The sequence below is a fragment of the Lissotriton helveticus genome, chromosome 11 (genome assembly GCF_964261635.1).
Source record: "Lissotriton helveticus chromosome 11, aLisHel1.1, whole genome shotgun sequence".
In the NCBI taxonomy this organism is placed as follows: Eukaryota; Metazoa; Chordata; class Amphibia; order Caudata; family Salamandridae; genus Lissotriton; species Lissotriton helveticus.
The window spans coordinates 713,635,870-713,658,710 of record NC_136072.1 but is presented as its reverse complement, the minus strand read 5'-3'; the positions used below and the strand labels follow the sequence as shown (position 1 = coordinate 713,658,710).

The 22,841-nt window shown below is 43.3% G+C and overlaps 1 protein-coding gene across 1 annotated transcript; it reads left to right on the top strand.

The window, feature by feature from the left end:
- Positions 1 to 76: 76 nt before the first annotated feature.
- On the top strand, positions 77 to 22,645 carry NKX2-6 (NK2 homeobox 6). Its single transcript, XM_078665781.1, has 2 exons — positions 77 to 814; positions 19,560 to 22,645. The coding sequence occupies exons 1-2, from the start codon at positions 526 to 528 to the stop codon at positions 20,138 to 20,140; spliced, it is 870 nt and encodes a 289-aa protein (XP_078521907.1). The 5' UTR covers positions 77 to 525; the 3' UTR covers positions 20,141 to 22,645.
- The last annotated feature ends 196 nt before the right edge of the window (positions 22,646 to 22,841 follow it).

The window sequence follows — 22,841 nt, the reverse complement described above, 5'->3', positions numbered from 1 at the left end:
TGCTGCGGGCTCTGTGCGCCTCATAGCCCGCCCTGCCGGGAGCGACATGCACTCGGCACCTGGGGACCCTGTCAGAGTAGCTGCTGGAGCCGCAGCCGCGCGTTTGCACGGACCCCTGACCTGACTGGAGACGTCCTGCTGATAAAGGGGCATCGTTCCGAGGGACCCTGCAGTGCCGGGACAGCTGCTGCTGGCCAGGAGCTCCTCGGGTGTCTCCCCCGCCACGAGACCCAAGGCAACCGCAGGAGACGCACAGCTCACCTGGAGCCTGCCCTACTGGAGCCACATGCATCCGCGGACCATGCCTGCAAGGGGGCCTGCTGTGAGCACAGGCACCAGTCCCGGAATGTAAGGAGACCTGTTGCGGCCACAGGCACATAGCCCTCGGTGGACCCTGCCTGCCTCGAGGCGCTAGACCCTCTTTCAGGTTAACGAAAGCACTTCCTGAAAATTAATAGGACCCTCGTCACTGGACGGGGTCCACACCGCTCCATTAGTCCACCCTCCTCTGGCCACAGTCCCGGGATGCTGCCCACCCCATTCTCCGTGAAGGACATCCTGCAGCTGGAGCAACAGAGGCGACAGAGCGCCAGGGCTGTGGGACAGCAAGGCTCGGGGGAGCCCCCTGCCAGGGGCGGCAACTTCTGCATGCACAGCCCCCCTAAGAGTACCGAGAGGACACTCAGCGGGGACAAGAGCCTCTCCTTCAAGGTGGATGGTGGAAGTTGCGGGGCTGGAGCGGACTATGATCTCCTGAGAGGGTCCTGTGAATCCCCCCTGGACGAGGAGATGGAGGCGGCCGAGCACAGACGAAGTAGGTTTAAGCACCAATGATCACTATAAAATGCAGGGCTTCCGAGGGGTGCGGGAGATATGAGCTATGATACAAATGCACGCGCTAGGCATCAGTGTGCCACATGCCATCATTAACAATAGAGTTAGCAAACATACACGGAATTGTGAGCTATGGTGCGAAAAGCACACACCTAAAGAAACAAGGGCAGGTGTATGAAGACATACTCTGAATACCCCGCACATGTGTTTTATAATTTAAAGATATATCAACACTTAGGCATAAAGTGTTCAAATAAATACGTTAACGTGCATAATTAAATAGAAACATGCATAGGACTTTATATGTAAAAATAGATGTGGATAGCGATGTATATACTACCAACCAATATATTTATGTAGCTCAACGAACTAATCTAAATGCACGTACAAATCTGACATGTTACTATTATTTTTGCAAACAGCGGTGGTTTCACAACCCATATTTCAGCAAAATGATGCAATTCCCGGGAAGTACAGATTACAATTTATTGAAAACCTAGGCTTAAAAAAAGCGTTGCATGTCAATGAAAACGGGTGCCATATGTATGGTGCCTCAGTAATTCAAAGAGGTTGTGATTGGATCTAAAACTTCAACCAGCCATTAACTGGCAATCAAATGGTTTATTAGCATACCAAGAGAAAAAGGCGATTTAAATAGTCCATAATAACCCCTATATACCGATTTCATCAATAACTCCCATTTGAAGCCTATGCATTAACTAAATGAGTAAAGGCACTGAATATGTAGTTCATTCCCACATGTTACTGTTGTATTGTCCCCAAACGGGCAGTATATTTTAGGGTTTATCCTCTTTGTATATGTTTACTTGAGAACTGTGAATGTGCTGTTGAGAGGATTCTGTAAACACGTATGCTTAGATGTGCATTGGTCTATATGAATGTGCGTTCACTAGTTCGTTGCCTCAAATGTGCGTTTATTTAATCGAATGTACTAAATGCACATTAACCATAAATGCACATTCAATAGCATCCCCACGTATTCGAATAAGTGATTGCACAATGAAGGTGGATTTGTTTGTCCAAATACATAAAGTTAAAGTGGATGTATGTTTGTCTGGGCAGAGTTCCAAGTGCTAACAAAGTGTGCTTTGTGTTTGTTCTAGTAACATGTCTGGATAGTATCTCAACGTGTCTATAATGGAAATGTCAGCACTGAATCCTGTCGTACTTTCTGTTTACTCATCGAACATGTCCATTCTACTCCATCCTATAAAATATAGCTAAATACATCCCTTGTTTAAACTCTCTTTTAAATAAAATGACTAGACAATTTCATAAGTCGTACCCAAAACATGTTTTTAAATTCCCATGGAAAGTGTAATGTACCAGTAATGATGTCTGTTCTAAGGTTTTAACAGTTTTAGAATTGCAAAAAATTTAAATGAATGACCCTCCTTCTTTCCCGTTTTTGCAAAGCATCGAATAACTTTACATTTTTTATAGAGATTTTTCAGATTAATTATAGGTATTAAAGATATCCCTTTTTTTGAAAGATGGAATTGGCGGAAAGGAGGTTCCGGTTTTCTGTACATGATACCTATCACTACAGTCACAAGTAGATGTGTGCATTTTCTTTTACCAATGAAGTTTTGCGAAGGTCATCATGTATCCCATTTACAAAAAAAACCCAGTTTTCCTGTTCTCCTGCAAGCCTGTTTTCTCCTGGGCAACAAGAATATCTTCATACCGTTAGCATTAGGCATGCCAATTATTTCTCCTAAACTGCGATTCACACTGTGTGCATTTATTCAACATAATTCCAAGTTGGAAAATGTATGCCAATTTTTTTTTGTGTGTGTGCATATTGTATATAGCGCGAACTCGACCCGAAGGTATTGGAGCGCTTTACATAAGCACCGTATTTACATTACACATTCAGGCACCTGGAGATTAAGTGATTTGCCCAGAATCACAGGATGTGGACCCTACCTTGAGGCTCTAACCCTGGTTTCCAGCACCAGAGTCGGGCATTTATGCCAACGGACCACATCAGTGGCATTATAGAGGAAAAGAAAATCCATTGTTTGCCACATGATTTTAAATTTTGTGTTACGCATGATATTTGTGTCACAACTTGTTGCAAAAGTCACGGTTTTCATCTGGATGACCAGTTGCAAAAGATTTTGGAAACTGTGAAAGGTTTTAAGGATGTTTATAGAGTTTCTTGAAGGTTTCAGAATTAAACATTGGAACTTCACGCACCCTAGACACAATTACCAGGGCTTCTAGGGAACAAATTATGAAGCTGCCTTAACACAGGAACCGGATAAGTGCATCCATCACTGTTGGCTCCTAATGCGACAATGTTTGCTGGCGCCCACCAATGACCATCTCCACCACGCACTCCCTCATCACCACCATCCTTCAACAGTGCTCCTTAAGTCTCCATAACCACTCTGATGAATTTATATAGTTATATAGCGCTACTCATACCAATGTAGGGTGTCAGAGCACTTTGCATCACACACACATTACACAGAGACAATCAATCATACGTTTGTAAATCAGTGTATAGGAAATGTTACATAAGCCAGAGGACTACAAGATGTAGGAGTCACATGTCATCCATACTGGTAGGCAGTATATTTTAAGAGTGCTTGGTCTGGAGAGGCACAAGCTCAGAATGGAAAATGGAACACCATAGTTGGAGGTTCTCTTTAATAGGAAGAATCGATTTCTACCCAAAAGAACCCTTTTTGTAACATTAATCTATGCTCTAATCTGTACTTTGCAGTGTACATGCAGTACTTTGATGACAGTTAATAGCTCATTATTCTATATTAGGATTTTAACTTATAAACTGCAAGTAACAAAAGGATGTCTCTTACAAAAGCAGTAACCTACTGACCTATCTACAATATATGCATTTGTGATCTGCATGGTACAAGTTCTTTGCAACAGGCACAGTAGCGGCCCGTGGAGGGAGTTCCGTGGGGCGGGGGAGGGGCAGGGGGGGTAGTAAACACCAGAATATGGATGAACGAAGGTAAGTAAACATTTAAATAAATAAAATAATTTTTTTTGTGCGCGCTGCACCGCAAAATGTGATGCAGAGCGCATATCGAAATTCATTTTCTTTATTTAAATGTTTACTTACCTCCGTTCATCCATTTTCCGGTGTTTACTACCCACCACCCTGCCCCTCCCCCGCCCCGCCTCACTGCCCCATGGAACTCCCTCCATGAGCCTCTACTGAACAGGCATATTAATCCTGTGCGATAGTTTTTGATGAGTCAAAACTTCAACTAGACAAAACTCTGATCTCTCCCCAGGAAGAACATTAATCGTCATATTTACTTGACATTTTTATTGTTGCTGGAAATTGATGGATGCAAGGAACGCAGCAACAGGTGCTTTTAAGACATTAATAAGCTTGCAAACACAGCACTGCCCTAAGCAGCGCCCGGTGCCATGGCACCGGTCGCACCGCCATAGAGCCAGCCCTGAGTGAATCATATATCCCATTCATGTGTCTTATTACGGTTAAAGGCATAAGGATATTGAAGTGATTATTTACTTGAACAAACTTTCCTTGAACATCATGCACTGAAGATATTATTTTAGAGTCACTTAGAAAGTAACTGGCAACCTATCTTTTAAACATGTTTCTACCATTGACAACCAGCCAATTTCCCTAATATTCCCTTTCTCTCTATTACCCCCCCCCATCCACTGTGGACCCCCAGAACACTCCTTTTGACCACCCCAACGTAAAAAACTATTAATATTGGTGGCACGATAAAAATATAAATGTTGGAAAAAACATAATTGCCACAATTCCTACATGGCACTAGTATGCCATTTTGTTTGCAAAACACTCCAGCTTGTCAGTTAGAGGTGGTTTATCCCACACTAGGGTTGTAAGCATGGCTGTAAGGTTGCATGCCATTTTGCCCATCTCAGGATTCTTTGTAGTATAATCTACCAAACTACAAGTGTTGTCCATAGAGCCTGTGAAAAAGTTGTCTTTTCAGTGGCCAATGCAAGCCTGTCAACCTCTCTACCTAAATGTGTGAGTCATGTGAAGTCTTTAAGAGGATAACCCCATAAAATTAATAGAAAATTGACCACAGCTCTATCATGTTGAATTACTTCAAGCTCACAAACCCTATTATAAGCTGCAACAATGACTGGATGATGTCATCAATGATGGCATCAATGACGTATCATGAGTGATATAAGATGTGAGGTGATAAGCAGCGAATGGCAATGGTTCAAGTTATAATCAGGGCCACTGGAATTATGCGGCAGAGGTGGGTCAAATTATGAGACAGGGTTAACTAAATTACTTGGCAAGAAAATGCTAATTAAGCGGCATAACGTGACAGTATTACTTCATTATTTTGTAATTTTAATGCTTGTTAACACTGTATGGGCATTAGTTGTATGTCATTAGTAGCAGTTAAACACCCAAATACAGCAGCACATTACAGAAAGGTGACCAATCACCCTTTGCAAAGGGCCTTTCACTGCGTGGCAACAGGTATCACTGCATTTTTTACTGACTTTTGAACTGTTTCAGGTAGAAACAATTTTTTGTTTGTTAAAATCTACAGATTATGCAGCAGGTAATGGATTATTTGGCAAATGTTGCAAATCTACAATTATGCGAAAATCGCAATTGCCACACAATCGCATAATTCCAGTGACCCTTGTTATAGTTAGCTCAGTAAACTTTAACTATTGAGTTTGTGTTTTTTGTTTTTGTTTTTAAATGTTCGTTTTTATGTTATTTTAACAGCTAACTATAACATCACTTTAAGCCCTATATTTTTTTCAGTGAATATCTAGTTTTTTTAAATTGTAAGCTAAGATCTTATTACCATACCTAACTGTAATTTCACTTTAACCTTTCTTTTTTTTAATATCAAATTTAGCCACCGCATCTACTGCGCACAGCCTGTGGCCAAGGGCAGCTGGCTGTTGGTGCCTGGTACTGCACCCGGCAAATCTGCAGGTAGCAAACCCCCTGCTGTGCACAACCTTTGGCAATGGGTAGTAGGGTGTTGGCTGCTGGGCCTGTGTAGTTATAGTTAGATAAGAGGTTCCAAAGAAGGAGCATTTTTTTTCACTAATAATGTTGACACCATTGGACAAATCTGTATAAAAGTTTCCAAAAAATAGTTTATCCACCTCTGCTCCTTCATTGGATATTAATTTCCAATGTTAATTGTCATAGCAAACTTTGCTCTCCGATACAGAAAAAACACAGCCAATGGAATTTCAACAAATTTGTCAGAAAGTTAAAACTATACTTAGAAAGTGTGCTTTTAGTGATTTGGTTTAAATCTGTTCAGATTTTTCAGTAAATTAGCATTTAAAGAGGGGCTTAGGCTGAGTACCAAGGGTTTAAAAGGTTAGGCATTAAGCTGGATGGTTAGTCCTGCAGAAATTCCATGGTGCCGAAAATTAAAAAAAATAAGGTCTTCTGATTGACTGAAGGAGCTTTTTCTCCTGTCACCCATTTCGGTGCTGCAGGTTGAGAACTGATTCCATGGACCCCGTGATAGGAACGGCCAGCCACAACTTGGAAGAAAATGTTGCAGCTGCCATTACAGGACACAGGGACTTGGATAAAAAGGGTGTAAGGGGCGTACATAAAGGGTATAATGGGGCAGGGTAGGGACTGCCTGACCGCCAGGCACTTGTGAGGAGACCCAGATGGTCCCTCCTAGAGGTCAAAAGTAAAAAAGAAATGTGCTGTCACTACCACGGTACTAGTGTGGGCCCAATGCAAACCTCTCATGACATAGTATGGTGCTTCTGTGTGACCCATTACAGAAGCTTTGTCTCCATGGTGCTGTGATGCCATGAAGGCTACAGTGAGGGATAGTTCCCTGGGGTTGAAGTTAGGGGTGGGTGATAAATTCCACTCCGCTAGCGAAGTTGGCAGAGTTTTGGCCACTCTGCGTTAAGCATGTAATGCAAAGTTCTGGGCAAATTCCGCCAACTGCCATGTGGTGGAGTTTTTTTCTCACACGCGACTCACGAACAGTAAACTAGCGACCAAGATTTGGCGTCCCCTAGCATTATTTTCAGTCACTAAGAGGGTACCCAGCAAGATTTCCCCAACATGGGCGGTCGCAACCATTCACGGTCAGAAAGCTACCACTAAAGCAGAAAATCTAATCGAGCGGATGCAAAATCATCTTGAGAAGCAACGACCTCTGGCACGCTGCTTGGTGCCGTTCATGCAAATTTTGAACACAGAATGAACTCCTGGTGCTGAAAAATAGTGTGAGCAGTGTAACACAGCTAATTCTACCTGTACGCAGAACTCTGCGGAATCTCGCAGAGTTTTCATGTAACTGCACGGAATTTCTCAGAGTAAACTCCACCAGTTCCGCCCACACCTAGTTGAAGCTTGCATGTTGGGTACTTCAGGAGTACTGCGGTACTCAGAAAAAATTCAAAAGGAGAAGAAAATGTGGGTTGGAAGTCCATGGAGGGTTGGCTGACCACAGGTTGGCTAGGCACAGGGCTTGGCCGGAATGTTTTTTGCTTTCTTTTTGTTTTTTAAACGTTTGTTTTTATCTAATTTCGAAACCTAACTTTAACATCACTTTAACCTTTTTTTCGTTGAATTACTGGGGGCCCGATTCACAGAACTAACTTACGACAAAATCCTAAACTTGCTACTCATGGTAATCACAGAATGCACTTACAACTGTTTTAAGTTTACGTCCGCACTCAGGCCGGAATTTCCGCACCCGGAGTGTAAGCTCTGCACCCGGAGTGTAAGCTCCCCGCCCGGTGTGGAAGCTCCTCACCCGGAGCGGAATTTCCACCATTGGGCCGGAATCTCTGCTTCCAGGCCGGAATACCCACAATCCGGGTGTGGAAATTCCGACCCGAGTGCGGACGTAAACTTAGGACAGTCGTAAGTGCATTCTGTGAATACCATGAGTAGTACGTTTAGGATTTTGTTGTAGGTTAGTGCTGTGAATCGGGCCCTGGTTTTTGTAACGGTAGCTAAGATCATATCATACCTAATCTCAATATCACTTTAACCTTTGTTTTTTTACAGTGAATTTCTAGGGTTGTATGATGATTTTCAAATTTGGGCATACATCCAACACTCTAGGGCAACTTACAGCAAATTTCCCCCTGCACACAGCCAAAAGCCATGAACAGCAGGGGCTTTGCAGCACATATGGGGAACGGGGGAGGGCCTGGCCAGAGGCCAGTCCCTGCCACCAACACTTTTACTGCTTACAGCCATGTGCAGCAGGGGGTGGCAGCTCTCAGTGGAGATGGGTGCTGAGCCTGGCCTGGGACAAACATCCTGTTACTCACGTCCAATGGCTGTGTGCAGGTGGGCTGGTGGATGTATATTGCCCATGTGGTGGAAACACCCTTTAAGAAGGAAATCTAGAGGATCAGCACAATAAAAAACTAAATCATAATCATTAAGTGTAATTTAAGAACTATATGAATGATTATATTTTAATAATGTTGGATGGCATGTGTTCAGTATATAGATACCTCACGCCCCATATCCACGAGCTCACACACTTTAAATAGCTAAGCAGCGATGAACAAACATGTATACAATTACTGACTGGCTTAATATCTCAGTCACTAAACGTAGTCTCTCAGTCACTCAAATTCTCAGACCATCAATCATACACTCATTTTATTACTCAGATTTCATGGATGAGATAGGTTTTACTTTTTTTTACTTTACTTACTTTGTGAACTTGTTAAGCGCAAGCGAATCATCCCCAAAGGGATCTCTCGGCGCTGTAGGGGAAAGATATGGAGGACACGACAATCTAAAACAGCCTTGTCTTTAAATTGTTTTTTAAACCTGGGTAGCTCACTGCAAGCCCTGATGTTTGCTGGCAGTTTATTCCAGTGTCTCGGGGCCAGGTGACAAAAGGCTCTACCGCCCTCTGTATCTTCTGAAAGCACAGAAGGTTGGCATTACTGAATCTTAATTGTTGTGCCGGTTGATACTGCCTGAGTTTCTTACTGAGGTACACAGGTCCTCCCCCCTGTAATGATTTAAAGACAACAACGAGCATCTTAAAGATAGCAGGTTTCTTCACCGGGAGCCAGTGTAGCTGATTCAACAAGGGGGCAGACTGGGTCCGTGCCGGCTTGTTTAGGGCTAGACGGGCTGCGGTGTTCTGCACCACCTGTAGACGCATTAATAGGTCCTCCCTGGCCCCCACCAGCACCGAGTTGCCATAGTCCAGCCGACTCACCACGAGTGATTGGACAAGGGTTTTCCTTGCTGATAGAGGGATCCAGGGAAAAAAATTCTTAGCATCCTCATTGTGCCAAAACACATGACGGATACTATCTTGACCTGTTCCTCCATAGATAATTCATCATCTATCCTAACACCCAGATTCCAGGCCCATCTCCTGGGTGGCGGAGCCTCCCCTAGCTCAGGTGGCCACCACTCGGGGGACTAAATTGTCTCCGCCTTTCTAAAAAGCAGAATTTCAGTTTTTGAGGAATTAAGTTGTAAGAAATTCCTCCTCATCCAGGCAGCGATACTGGATATGCAGCTTCTAAATATCCGTTGGGTTGACATGATATCTTCCTCAATGGGAACAATTAGCTGCGTGTCATCCGCATAAGAGATGGTTTCGAACCCATGGCTTCTGATGATGTCTGCCAAAGGTGTCACATAGGCATTGAAAAGGGTCGGGCCCAGGACTGAGCCCTGCGGGACACCCCTATCTACCCCTATTGTCTGAGATACAAATGACCCCAACTGGATACTCTGTGTACGTCACGATAAAATGCTCTGGATTCACTCAAGAACTTTACCCCTCACCCCGATCCCCCTCAATCTGTCCAGCAGCAGCCAATGTGAGATGGTATCAAAAGCGGCTGAAAGATCGAGGAGGACCAGGATCACTTGAATCCCTCTGTCTAGTGTCCTTCTGATGGTGTCCGTCACTTCCAGCAGTGCAACCACCGTGCTATGAGATGCACGGAAGCCAGAATGAGAGGGATCTAAGAGGTGGTTTTGTTCCAGATAATGGGACAGCTGTTGATTTACCAGAGTTTCTAGAACCTTCGCACAACAGGGGTGGAGTGAAATAGGTCTATAGTTCTGTGGCTCAGACGGGTCCGCCGTCACCTTCTTTAGGAGAGGCTTGACCCGGGCTCTTTTCCACTCATTTGGAAATATAGCTGTCTCCGAGATGTTATAAATATTAGAGAGTGCATCTGCTAGGATAGGGCTGAGTACTGACATCATTGCCGGTGGTACAGGATCAGATGGCGAGCCCGACTTTACCTGGCTTAGTAGGGCTCCTACTTGCTCTCTGGTTGTGGGAACGAAGGAATCCAGCCTGCAGGGAGAGCCCTCTGCCGGCCGGGATTCTTTAGGAGCATCTCCCTCTCCTTGTTCCGCCCTAGCTGTATCGAAGGAGAAAGTGCCTGGCTAGGTCCTCGCTTAGTTCCTGTGTGGTAGAGGGTGCAGCATTATCCGCCTTCGGGTTGGTAAATTCCTTCAGTATCTTATACAGTTCTCTTGATGAGTTCTTGGCCTCAGTGATGCATGCACCCAGATGTGTCCTCCTTGCTGTATTACAGCTGTTTAGGTAGTCTCTATGTGCTTTCTGATATAGCAGTTCATCTTGCTCCCTCTTTGACTTCCTCCATTTTCTCTCCAAAACTATACACTTGGACTTCTCCTTCCTAAGAGTGTCCGAGTACCAGGGGGGCGGCGCTGCCCTCTTCTGGGTAGTAGCTCTTTTCAATGGATCTATGGTGTCTAAAGCTGCCTGAATTGCTCCCTCCCATCTTTCCCAGGCCAAATTAGGGTCCACGTCCAGATTAAGCAGGGGATCCATATAGGCTTGGCTGAAAGTGGAGACGGTTACTCTTGACCAAGGTCTTCGGAAACTCTGCTGACCTTGTCCCCGCTGAACTGAATGAGCAGACCCCACTGAAAAACTCAGTGCTATATGGTCAGTCCAACCAAGTGCCTGTGGGAACTCAGTAACCAAATCCGGTATATTAGAAAAAATGGCATCCAAGGTGTGGCCTGCACTATAAGTATGGCCAGTAGTTCTAAGAGAAAGCCCAAGAGAATCCATTATGGCAATCAGACTGGCTGAGTCCGAGTTGGACAGCATCTCTAAATGATGATAAAAGTCCCCTATCAGTAGAAAATTTGTTGCAGTCAAAACATGGGGTGCCAATCTATCTAGAAGTGCTGTACCAAACTCCTTATTACTGCCCCCTGGCGGATGGTATACCAGTGCTCCTGTCCATTCTATAGCCAGGTTGCATTCTACGCTAAAGATAAGGAGCTCCATGGTAGACGCAGAGATTCAGTCCAACGTCCTGAGTAATAAGGGGGCCGCGTGGCGATGGCTAATCCTCCACCGCGTCTCCCGGGCCTATCTAATCTGATGACAACATAGTCATCCGGAATGGCCACTGCTAAAACAGGAGTGGCATCATTGTTAAGCCATGTTTCTGTGAAAAAACAGATATCAGGCTTACGGTCGTCTAATAGGTCCCAGGTCGCCATAGAGTGTTTAGGAATGGATCTGGCATTTAGGTATAGTCCCCGGATGCCGGGACTCCGTCTGTCTTGTTCGGTCCAGTTGCTCTCCCCCTGGCTCTCACATTGGTTTTCCTGTCTCCCAGGCTGAAAATTGGAAGACAGATATAACTGTTTAACCGGAGCCCACCCACAGTTGGTACACCTCTCAATCTCAGTTAACCTCTTACCCCCGTCTGTCCGAGGCTTGATATCCCTGGAACATGAGAGTGGGAGGTTGTAACCCAGAAGAGTCTCCCACATATAAGTCATTCGACTCTCCAAGAGATCTTGCTGTGGGGCTGGCAGCATTCCCAAGCGGCAGGCAACGGTCTGGCGCGGACGGGCGCAGGCGGCCTTGCCTTAGGCACGCCAGCGGCTCGCCCGCCCGGGAGCCAAAATTTATGGGAGTGGCGTGATGGCGAGTTGGCAACTAGACCGCCAACAGCCTGCTCGCATTCAGCCAGGAAAGCGAAGAAAGACTACTCTCTCCACTCAAACAATCACCTAATGTGATTGCGGTGGACCAGAGAGTGTCTGCAATACCACCACAAAATTAAAAAGACCAACCGTAATGCAATGTGAAAGGGAATTAGCTTCAGATAACAGAAGATCACAGTTAAAAGTTGTCTGTTCTTTTTAGACTAGCAGTTTTCTTAATGCAATTACTGGTGTCAAAGAATTTCTATACATTTTTTAATCATTATAAAGTAAATTAAAGCCTTTACAAGATAAAAAAACACAATGTAAAAAGTACTATAACAAACTCTAAGAACGAGGATCCATCCAGAGTTAGTTGGCGTGTCGCAGATGAGAATGGAGCATGGGGACGGAGAATACCAGTATACAATCAGTTAAAAAGTACACTAACGTGCTAAAACGCGAGGTCTCCTCAGTAATTGACTGTATTAATCTAAACATAAGCATGGTAAAGTGCTAGTGCGTGGACTCTTCAATAATTGTACTTAATGATACCTAAAAAAGCTAGTGCGCCGCAGATAAAACTGATGAATGGGGCTCGTATTACCAGTCTAAAACAGTTGAAAGGTACAGTTGCATACTAAACACTAGCGGACTCTTCAGTGAGTCTCCTTCATTGAGCCAGACATATGCAAGATAAAGTGCCAGAGCGTGGAAAGTGCAGATGAAAGGTAAAAACCGTTAGTAAATAGTTCCTCAGTTTGGTTGCTCAACCACTTTAAATAGTTGCTCCACAATGACAATACATTTTACCAGGCAAGCTATTACTTGGTGGCTCCGACCTTGCAAGCAGAGCAGCAAGGCTTGACTGCATGTTCTTACTGTTAGCATTAAAAAGGTTGCATAGCATCTTTCTGCGTGCAGGTTGCAAGATTGTGCATATGCACACTGTGTGCAAAAATATTTGTCCAGCCCCTGACACAGCCTGCATGGCAGTGAAATCGGTTCTGGGGCCCATGGTGGCTTGGCCTCCTTTGATGGTAAAAGGCTGAGCCTTAGCGCTAGAAATCTAGATTTGTAAAAGCCTTCAATGTTTTCAAAAAGATAGCTCTGTGGTGTTGATGATTTCTATGTAGTGATACATAGCCACAAGTGTTTATACTTGTGGAAGCGTTCCTTCACTTGTGCCCAGGAAAATAGCTTCATTTGTTTGTTCACTGTGAGTTTAAAGGAATGATGTGGTAAGTGTGCTTCCTACAGATGTTGCGACGACTTCGCTTCTAAGGCCTCACTTCTCACCTGGGCCCAACAGTTAGTTTAGCTGTTATCCTGAATCTCGTTCCAGGTTTGTGCTTTTAGTGTATTCGGAGGGCCCGTTCTTAGGGCTGACAGGTACTTAAGGAGGGTGCTTTGCTGTACTAGTTCTTGCTCGTGAAGTCCAAATTCTGAACGAATTTGTGCGGGTGACGTATATTGTGGGAGATGGAATAGAAAGCGGAAGAATTTACTCTGGACATTGTTCAGAAATAGGCTTAGCTTTCATGGGAAGGCTACTGATCCGTAAGACAGCATTGGGATCAGTTTTGCTTTGATTGCAGCCAGAGTTGGTTTCCAAGTTGGCATGGGGAATTTACTGTGCAGTTTTTGAAAGGCAGCGATGAGTGAAGCACGAAGCTTTAGTGAATTTAGGAGAAGCCTGGGACAGGGGCGCCCATGAAGCCAAATCCCAAGGTATTCATTAACTGGGACTCCTTTCTACAGTTCTACCTCCAGGTACCAATTGCCCTTCTTTTTGCGGCCATTGAAGTGGTGTCAGCGGTTGCGGTCTTAATTGGGAGGGGGGGGGGGGTGAGCTCACCTGATCCAGAGCAATGCTCAGATCTGAAAAAAAAAGATTGAACAATGTTGGGGCAAGAACACACCCTTGTTTTGGGCCTCTATCTGTTGGCATTGTTGGAGTTGGGCCCTAATTCATGCCCAGGCTAATCTTTGCCCAAGTTTCAGAGTACAGTACAAAGAACTCATACCAATGTTAACTATGTTCAGTGGTATAATATCCCATATATTATAGGGACCTATGAGATATGGAAAATATTTCAAAGACCACTATAAAAGAAATTAAATATTACAGGGATCTATGTGAAAGGCGAGTTTCCTCTTCATAGTAACAGTCACAAACCACTCTCTGCAGGATTACACATCTCCTCTGGTTCATAAACATTCGAATCTATTCATGAAACAAAATCAGTTGGGCTTTTTTTATCGAATCAATGCCCATAGTTATCTGCACCTTGCAAAAAAAAAAACAGCTTCAAAACTCCCACTTCTGTGAACAGAATGTTTTTTTTTTACACAGCTATGGGTGTTTTTCCTAAAATGCTGCATTGCACAATAAAGTACTTTTCTTGTCTTTTATCTTCAGACAACCAAATACAGTCCTTTAACACACTACTATTTTCCATAAACGTTTCGATTTTGAAAAACAACATGTTGTTGAAGCTAAATGCCTGAAAATAAACCTGCCCACCTCTAGTTATATGTAGGTATATCACACTCAATGTGTCAAATGTATATTATATTACTCTCTATCCACGTTAATATATGCTACTTATGTCATGTCATTCAAAATATATGTGTCTAATAAAATGAGTCATCTGGACTAAGTGTAGTAATAAATGCAGATTCATACATTTACGGCTATAGTGCAATAGTGAACTCCCATAGTTGGGCATAGTAGATCTGCATCTCCTGGGCCTTCTGGACTTAGATCATACTGAACACTAATTCACACAATGGATCTATGCAAAAATAAGTTTGTGCTCTGGATCTGATTAAACAGCTAGATTTAGAACTAATGCAAATGAAAAAACAGCATGGCATAAACCATATTCGCATATGTAAACAATCATATGCTATTTATTACCATTGTTGAGTAGGGCAGTAGTAGCACGATGCCATTGAAATGTGCACGCTATGCTTATGGCCACGACTAATAACTCACACAAAAGACATGCAATACCAAATTCAATGCTAAGGGCCTCACCCTTAATGAAAGAGATGCAATACATATATTGTAAATAATCTTACAGATATGATTCCATATTACATTACCTTTACCAGTTTGACAGAGACGACTGTGAATGTACCCTTATCTATTGGAGTATTTATGTCTTGTTTAATTTCATTTTGAGCTTCTGTATTGCTTGTTTGTATAAATATTGTGAGGTCATAGGCATTGCATTTTGGTGTAATACCCAAATGGGTTGCTGAGAGCTTTCCATAAGAGCAGTTACTCGTCCATACAAGCAGTTAACAAAACCATAGTTTTGTAGGTTTGTTGCATAAAAAAACATTTTCAGTAACATTAGTTTAAACAGACCCCATAAAAGAAGGCATTCCTTCACATAAAAGCAGTATAACAAGCAACACCTGTCTGTGACAAATGTGGTAAATCTATAATTATGCTGTAAAGGATGAATCGATAGAATCACATAAATCCAATGTCCATCGCTTTATCAAAAATGTATTCATGAAAGAAATACAAAACACTCAAACTTCTATATCCAATCAGTGACCTTAGTTAGCTGCACTTTGAAGGAAACTAATTTTCCACACTAAATACCCACAGTAGATATGTACTATTAAATATACAGAACAAGTAACATATGTGATATCCTATACGGCCATCTCAGGGTAATGGTGATATTTACAAACCACTCAGACTTTATCACTGCCACCAGCACTTGGAGATAGCATTAGAAAGCCGTACTTTTTTGTTAGCCCGCATGTATGATCATATTGTAGGGTATAAGTACACGGAATTATTCAATGACGTTAAATGTTTTTCAAAAATGAGTATGACATCATTTACTGTCATTTCTGTGAATTATGGATTTTTAAACTATTGTTTTTTGTGTTTTATATGTAATATTAGCCTAAAGGGTGAAATACTATATAGCCCACTCCTTTCCCCCATTCCTCTCCCTCAGAATTATCTTCTGTGTCCTTTCTCTCTGTTGTTAATTTCCGTGTACGTTTTACGTCGCGTGCTTCCCCTTGCGACTGAATAAGTTAGAAGAGAATACCCGTTGTAAGAATGCTCAAGCACTGAATATTGTGTGCTATTGCACTCCAGAAGGGAAGTGTAAATGTGTCAGACACTGTGTAAACACTACGGTTAAGTGTGACATAGTGAGACCCGGAATCATTACATACCCTTAAAGAGGAACCCCGGGACTGCTTCAGAGTCAATACTCTGCAAGTTGTTTACAGATCATTTGTCAAAACAATATCATTATGAAAATGTGAAAAGTCAATGGGGTTTGGTGTCAACATTACAACACCTTGGTCTTCTATTTGCGTTCATTTAGCCTCCCACTGGAATAGTGAACACAATTTAGAACACGGAAATTGGAGGTATTTAGTGGGTGGGTGTCCGTAAGGCTGCCTGGGGAAATATTGCTCTCGATATACACGTTTATATTGTTGCATAGATATTACTTACAACTTTAACAGTTAAAAGGCGCGAGCATTCTTCTAGCAGCACCTTCAGACAACAACGTTGTTTTTAAAATTAGCGCCTCAGAACCTCGGCAGAGATAGGCAGCGCTACATAAATACCACTACACTGCAATCCTATGGTGTGCAGAGAATCTTCGTTGGTTTATACCGCAATTAAAGAAGTATTTGTGGCACATATACAAATGCGTGTATATTAATGAATATACTGGCCCCGTCCAATTAAGAGGAGCGTTTTAAAGTCGTCGTCATAATGTATATGATCACCAACTATTGTCCATAAGTAGGCAAACGCTGTAATAAATATTTAAGCCAAGTATCTGTATGAGGGTGAGCCCGGCTGTGGAGGAATGATGCATCTCTCATCTGTCACTCTGGGCTGGGTGCCTACTGCCTAGGAGTTGTTTATCGTACGTATTTCTTCACCAGGAGCATCCTTTTCTAGCCCTTAAAAGAACCAAAATACCACCCAACGAACAAACTGCGCCACAAAGTGAGTCGGTGGTGTCACGTTGGGGCTCGGGTGCAAGCAGGGCTCGCGCCTGCCCGTGCAGTGCTTCCGCCGCCTGCCTCCAGCGCGTGCACGCACTGAGATTTCACCTGCACGTTATGTGAGGTGTTTGTTAATCTGTTAATCGTGAAAAACAAATTTCACCGGATCCAATTAAAAGCGATTAAAAGCAAATTGAGGTTTTGACTGTAGATAATCTGTGGTTAAATTAACTCAAACACCTGTGAGTTAGAGCACGCACCCGCCCGAAATGATGTGCCATTAAGGCAGAGAGAACCAAATCATGGAAAAAGATGGAGTGGAGCAAAGATGCATTTATTTTACGTGCAAGCAACGGGGACTTTAAATATCATCAAAGCTTACTCGCATAAATGATCTCCTTTTCCATAAATAATAACTGGTTTTATAGCGCCTACCATCACTTTTTCCTCCAAGCCCTTCAAATATGTTGTGAAGATATGTAAAGATGCAATATTACTCAGATATTGCCCTAAAAAGGATGAAGGCTAAAATGTCTTTGCCGGGAGACTAAACTCGAGTTCTACACCTCCGCTGGGTAACAGCCGCAGTCATCGTTTTTCATTAATGAGCTCGCAATTCAGATAAAAATAATAGTAATAATAATAACAATGTGCTGTTTTTGCTAAAGAGATCGTTCATCTTTACTATACTTTCCATATATCCGGTACTAAAAAAGGGCTATACCGTTTTGCCGATATGAAGTTTGTTATTCTTATATTTAAAGGATATTTATTTTTCACTTGATAATGAGGCAGTTAGTTTTAAAATGCACACACTTTTTTGTGTAATAAAATGAAATTATTTAATTGGTAATTCTTCAAGAAAAGGCGTTCGTATTTTTGTTACGGGGAGGAACACATTATTTATTTTTTAATATAACATAAACAGCATTTATTATGTTGATCCTTCTTGCGAGTTTCATAGCAAGATACAACGCATGTGTTTCAGATGTCCATGACCGGCCCAACCTGTGTACTTCTATATATTTTTTTTACAAATATTAATTTATAGTTCATTTAGCATGACGAGATGGCGCTTCTTTGTAAGATGATTAGCTTTAGTTATGAACAAAGGCTATTTTTGTGGAGGTCAAAATTCTTCTCCGCTTACAGTTTATATTGGAAGCAAATGCATTCCATCAAAATATTAAAAGCAATGTTTCAGTTAGAATCACTAGAATGTGCAAATTTTAGCAAAATATACGTTCTGCGTAGATCTCCGTTCATTGATATATATATATATATATATATATTATACATCTATAAACGAAATATCCACAAAAACAAGATTGCGCTCGGTTTCTTGCTAAAAACACCCATTGAGAGCTTTGCAATGCATGTAAGGAGCAATCCTTGCTCAGTATGGATTCATAGTAACCCGTTTCCTGCAGCTCTGCGAAACAACAAAACAACGGTGTCTTCGGAAAATAAATAAAATACTAATTGATAATATCAATCTTTATAATTTACATTTTTATTTTGACAGAAAAATATACTGATTTGTTAATTGGCTTTTTGGTTTTTGGTGATGTCTTAATTGTTTCGTTGTTTTATTAGTCTATTTATTGCTAGAGGATTTTTTTAAATTCATTTCTCACTTTGGTAGTCTCTTTTCCTTATTTACTGTTTGCTTATTGGTTCTTTTACCTGTGTGCTGGTTATTGATGAACTGTTCTGTTCGTTTACAATTAGACTTTATTGCTGGATGTGGAAATTGGTCGGCATATTAAGTTATATTTTTGAGTGATCGGTGTGCTGATGTATCCCTTACTTGGATATGATGATTTTATGCTTTGTTGATGACTTGTCGTGTAATTATTTGGCTAATCCGTTGTTCTTTAGATTGCTTTAGTGGTTAGTGAGACAGAGTGGTTTATTTATTGGTTTAATGGCTTTAAGTTTGATTTACAACCTTATTGTTGTAATACTTTGTTTTACCTTCGGGATAGATTAATTTAATTGCATCTTGATTTAGTATTGCTTCCCTTGTTTTATCTATTTGTTTATTGTGTTAATGATATACTGTTGCTGTTACTTGATATAAATTGATGGACCTATGTATTTTTTTTCATTTAGACATTACATCTTTAGACGTATTTTACATGGGCTTTAGATTGTTACATCTGTTTATTGGCGTATGGCATCATTAAACATTCATTGTTTTAGTTGATTAATGGGTGTATTTACAGGGGCGTAACTTTAAGGGAGGTTTTTGGGTTGTTACTGCGCCATACCCCCCCCCCCCCCCGCCCCCCTAAATTGTGTATTCTGTTGTTAATAGTTGGGTACCAGTGCTTTAGGAGGGGTTGGTGAGGTGTTGGTGGATTTCACTTGGAAATTTTACTTATACACATGCACTCTCTTGTCTCTGTTTTAAAGTCTTAAAAATTGTTATTTTCTAAATTATTGAGTTATAAATATCCCTCACAGTCCGCACTCGTTTCCCTGTCTATTGATCTTAAAGGCCCCCATCCTGCCCTGCTTCTCCTATAATGTATTTTAACCAGCGTGACTGTCAATATAAAGCCCCCCCCCACCCCCACCCCCATTTTACCTGCAAGCAGCTACACCCCTGTGTATTTATTGATTTAGCACATTTTCATGTGATTGATGTATAGATTCCCTGATTGATGTATACATTTGTTTATTGATGATCGCGTCTGTTTGACAATGTATGGGTGCACTGATTAACCCGTTGCCTCCCTGCTTTGTGTTTCAGCCACGTGTACCGCCGAGGAGGGTCTGCTGCAGGACGAGGACCCGGCGGGCAGCCCCGAGAGGCCCCGGCCGCGGCAGCGCCGCAAGCCCCGCGTGCTCTTCTCGCAGGCGCAGGTCTTCGAGCTGGAGCGCCGGTTCAAGGCGCAGCGCTACCTGTCGGCGCCGGAGCGCGAGCAGCTGGCCAGCCTGCTGAAGCTCACCTCCACCCAGGTCAAGATCTGGTTCCAGAACCGGCGCTACAAGTGCAAGCGGCAGCGGCAGGACCGCAGCCTGGAGCTGGCCGCTCCCCCGCCACCCCCGCGCAGGGTGGCCGTGCCCGTGCTGGTGCGCGACGGCAAGCCCTGCCTGGGCGGCTCCCAGGCCTACGGCGGCCCCTACAGCGTCAGCATCAGCCCCTACTCCTACAACACCTACTACGGCAGCTACGCGCCCGGGCCCTACAACGCCGGATACGGATGCAACTACGTGGGGGCGCCCGCGGGGTCCACCGGCGCCCCCGGAGGCGGCCAGCTCGTGAACCTGGGGGCGGCCGCCGCGGCCCAGGGGCAGCAGGGGCACCTGCAGGGCATCCGGGCCTGGTGAACAACTGTGCAGCGGGGACCGAAGGGGCCTGTGACTTCCACACAAGACGAGGGTCCACTCTGACAACACAAAGTCTCGCGAGACTATAGTGTACATGTGGCTGGCCCATACTGCCTCCCGCCCGAGACCCTACCCAAAAGCAAGGTCCACACTGGCGAATCTAAGCTTGTGAACTGTGCAGGGCGGCTGGTGCGGGCACGTGTGTGACTTCCACAGAAGACGACGGTCCACTTTTACAACACACAGTAGCGCGAGCCTACAGGGGTATATGTGGCTGTACCATACCTGCCTCCAGCCCCAGACTCCACCCAAGAGCAAGGTCCACTTTGGTGAATCTAAACCATGCGAGCTGTGCAGGCGGATGGTGCGGGCACGTGTGTGACTTCAGAAAAATAACATGACCACACAGTCGACACTAACACATATGGCGATGCAGTCTCAAGGTGTGCTTGTTTTCCTCTGGCCTCCAGGCCTGCAACACTCTCACAGAAACGGCCGCACTAATTCAGAGCTGTGTGCAAGGGGGCAGAGATGTGTGGCCCTGTACTTTCTGACCCTCCATGCCTCCTGACCAGAGACTTCCACACATGGGCCCATACCAGAAGTATATGATATCTGTAACTCATGTTCTGTGTGCCGTGACACAAAAAGGTCGAAATCACTCAAATATTATTCCCCTGAGTCCAGTGACCACTGCAACGGCGCCGCCTGTGAAGCCTTCGCCTGCTTGTTTGCGCAAAGCATGGTAAATAGCACCTGGAGGAGAAGCAAGGATGTGAGCAGCACCTACCTGGTGCGTGCCCCGTTGTCTATTTCACGCATGCCATGTATGTGTCAAGTCGTCTATCTCACGCATGCCGTGTGTGTGTCACGCAGGCACGGCCATCCAACTACTAGTCTTGAGCCGAATGGAAGTAGCCTAAGTGAATGCACTTCAAGGAAACCTCTCACTCGAACTCACTTCCCTTCCGAATGGAGACTCCGTTGGCTAACACTCGGGTTTTCCTCTATTCCAACAAAAGATTTTTCTTTACCCGCCCTTTACCTTAAATATGAGATTGGAAGACGTATGCGGCCTGTTCTGTTTTAAGGTCAGACGTCATCTGAAATGTACTACTAAGTAGTCGGTAGCTGACTCCGATCAAATGCACTTCATCTGGCCCTTTGAAACATATACCCGAATGTCTGACAGCAGCACCGCTGAAATGAACAAAAGGCTATGGTCTGAATGTACAAAGTGTGTGAATATATTATAAAATGGCCGGTCTATATATAGTTATGTTGAATTTACAAAAATATTACGAATCTCTCTCTCTCTCTCTTTTTTTATTAATTCAGGAACCGACCACAAAATGTGAAATCTGCATATGCTGCAAATTACTGCAAACAACGATGCATGTTCTAGGCCTTTAATTATTTGGCTATGCAGAAGGGAGGGTAGCCAAGGATAATGCCATCTTTGATTTTTTTGTTAGATTATTACTGGTGCCTTAAAACGCACTGAATCGGAATTAAAGCGCCTGGTGTCTAGGGAGCATTTTTATAAAAACTATGTGTGTGTGTATATAGTCAATTGGCAGACAAGGGGGTGAGCAGTAGTAAGAATGAGGTTGTAAAATGTAACATCCCTTGCATGTGAATCAAAAAGGTTTTAAGACGATTTAGAGAAAAAGTGCCAGTGTAAAACATTCTTTAATAACCATTTGTACTTGGCGGGGCAACCTGGCGTAGAGCGAATCTTTGCCTCTCATTACAGCGGTGTGATAGCAGGGCGGCCCACAGGCACTACGGTTTTGGGGACTGGCACTTATTTTTCCTCATCGTATCTTCGCCCAGAGTAAGAATACAGAAAACACAAAAAGGAAACGAATAAGGGAGAGAAAAAACGAAAAGAGAAACAACGGGAGAAAACAGAGATTACAAAGAACCAGCAATATTAAAAAATGGGGCAAGGGGTGCATGAGGTGGAATCAAGATTAAGCAACCTATGCTACATACCCGATGTTTTTTGGGCCGGTCGGGGTTTTTTCAGCAAAACTTTGGGCACCGGCACTCATTGTTGTACAAATTAAGCACTACATAATACTTCTTAAGTTTAGAATCAGGTGAAAACTCGGCTCCTATGCCACCGGGCATTTTAAACGAGTCAGCACAGTTATGGTAAAACTAAACTATGCTCAGTCTCTCGAGGTGAGGAAAGTGGGCGAAGTTGCTGCGATTTTTCCCCAGTGACTGCAGCGAGTGCCCCTCGTAGGGAGGTTTGCGCATAAGAGAATCCCAGAAAGCAAATCTGTTTGAGATCGTGGGGTTGTAATACAGATTTAAATACTCAAAATTAATGTTTGATATATACCCTGCGCTATTCATCTTAGATATACCCTGTGTTAAACTGGCATTGTTTTCTCCGTCCACAATACGTAGTGAACCTGGACACTGGATGCATTTTTTTGTTACGTGACCTTGATTTTTGTATTTGAGCTCTGAAGTATTAAACGTATAAATAAATGTTGCATACACTTTAGCCGGCGCTTTTTTTACTGCATATCCCTGTATATATGGAACTCTAAATCCGAAACGTCTGTGTTCTGTGTTTGAATGACTAATACACACACACAGAAATGCATTACGACACAGATTCACCAACACCAAAAGCTCAACACAAATAATACAAAACCCACATGTATGTACACCACACAAAACA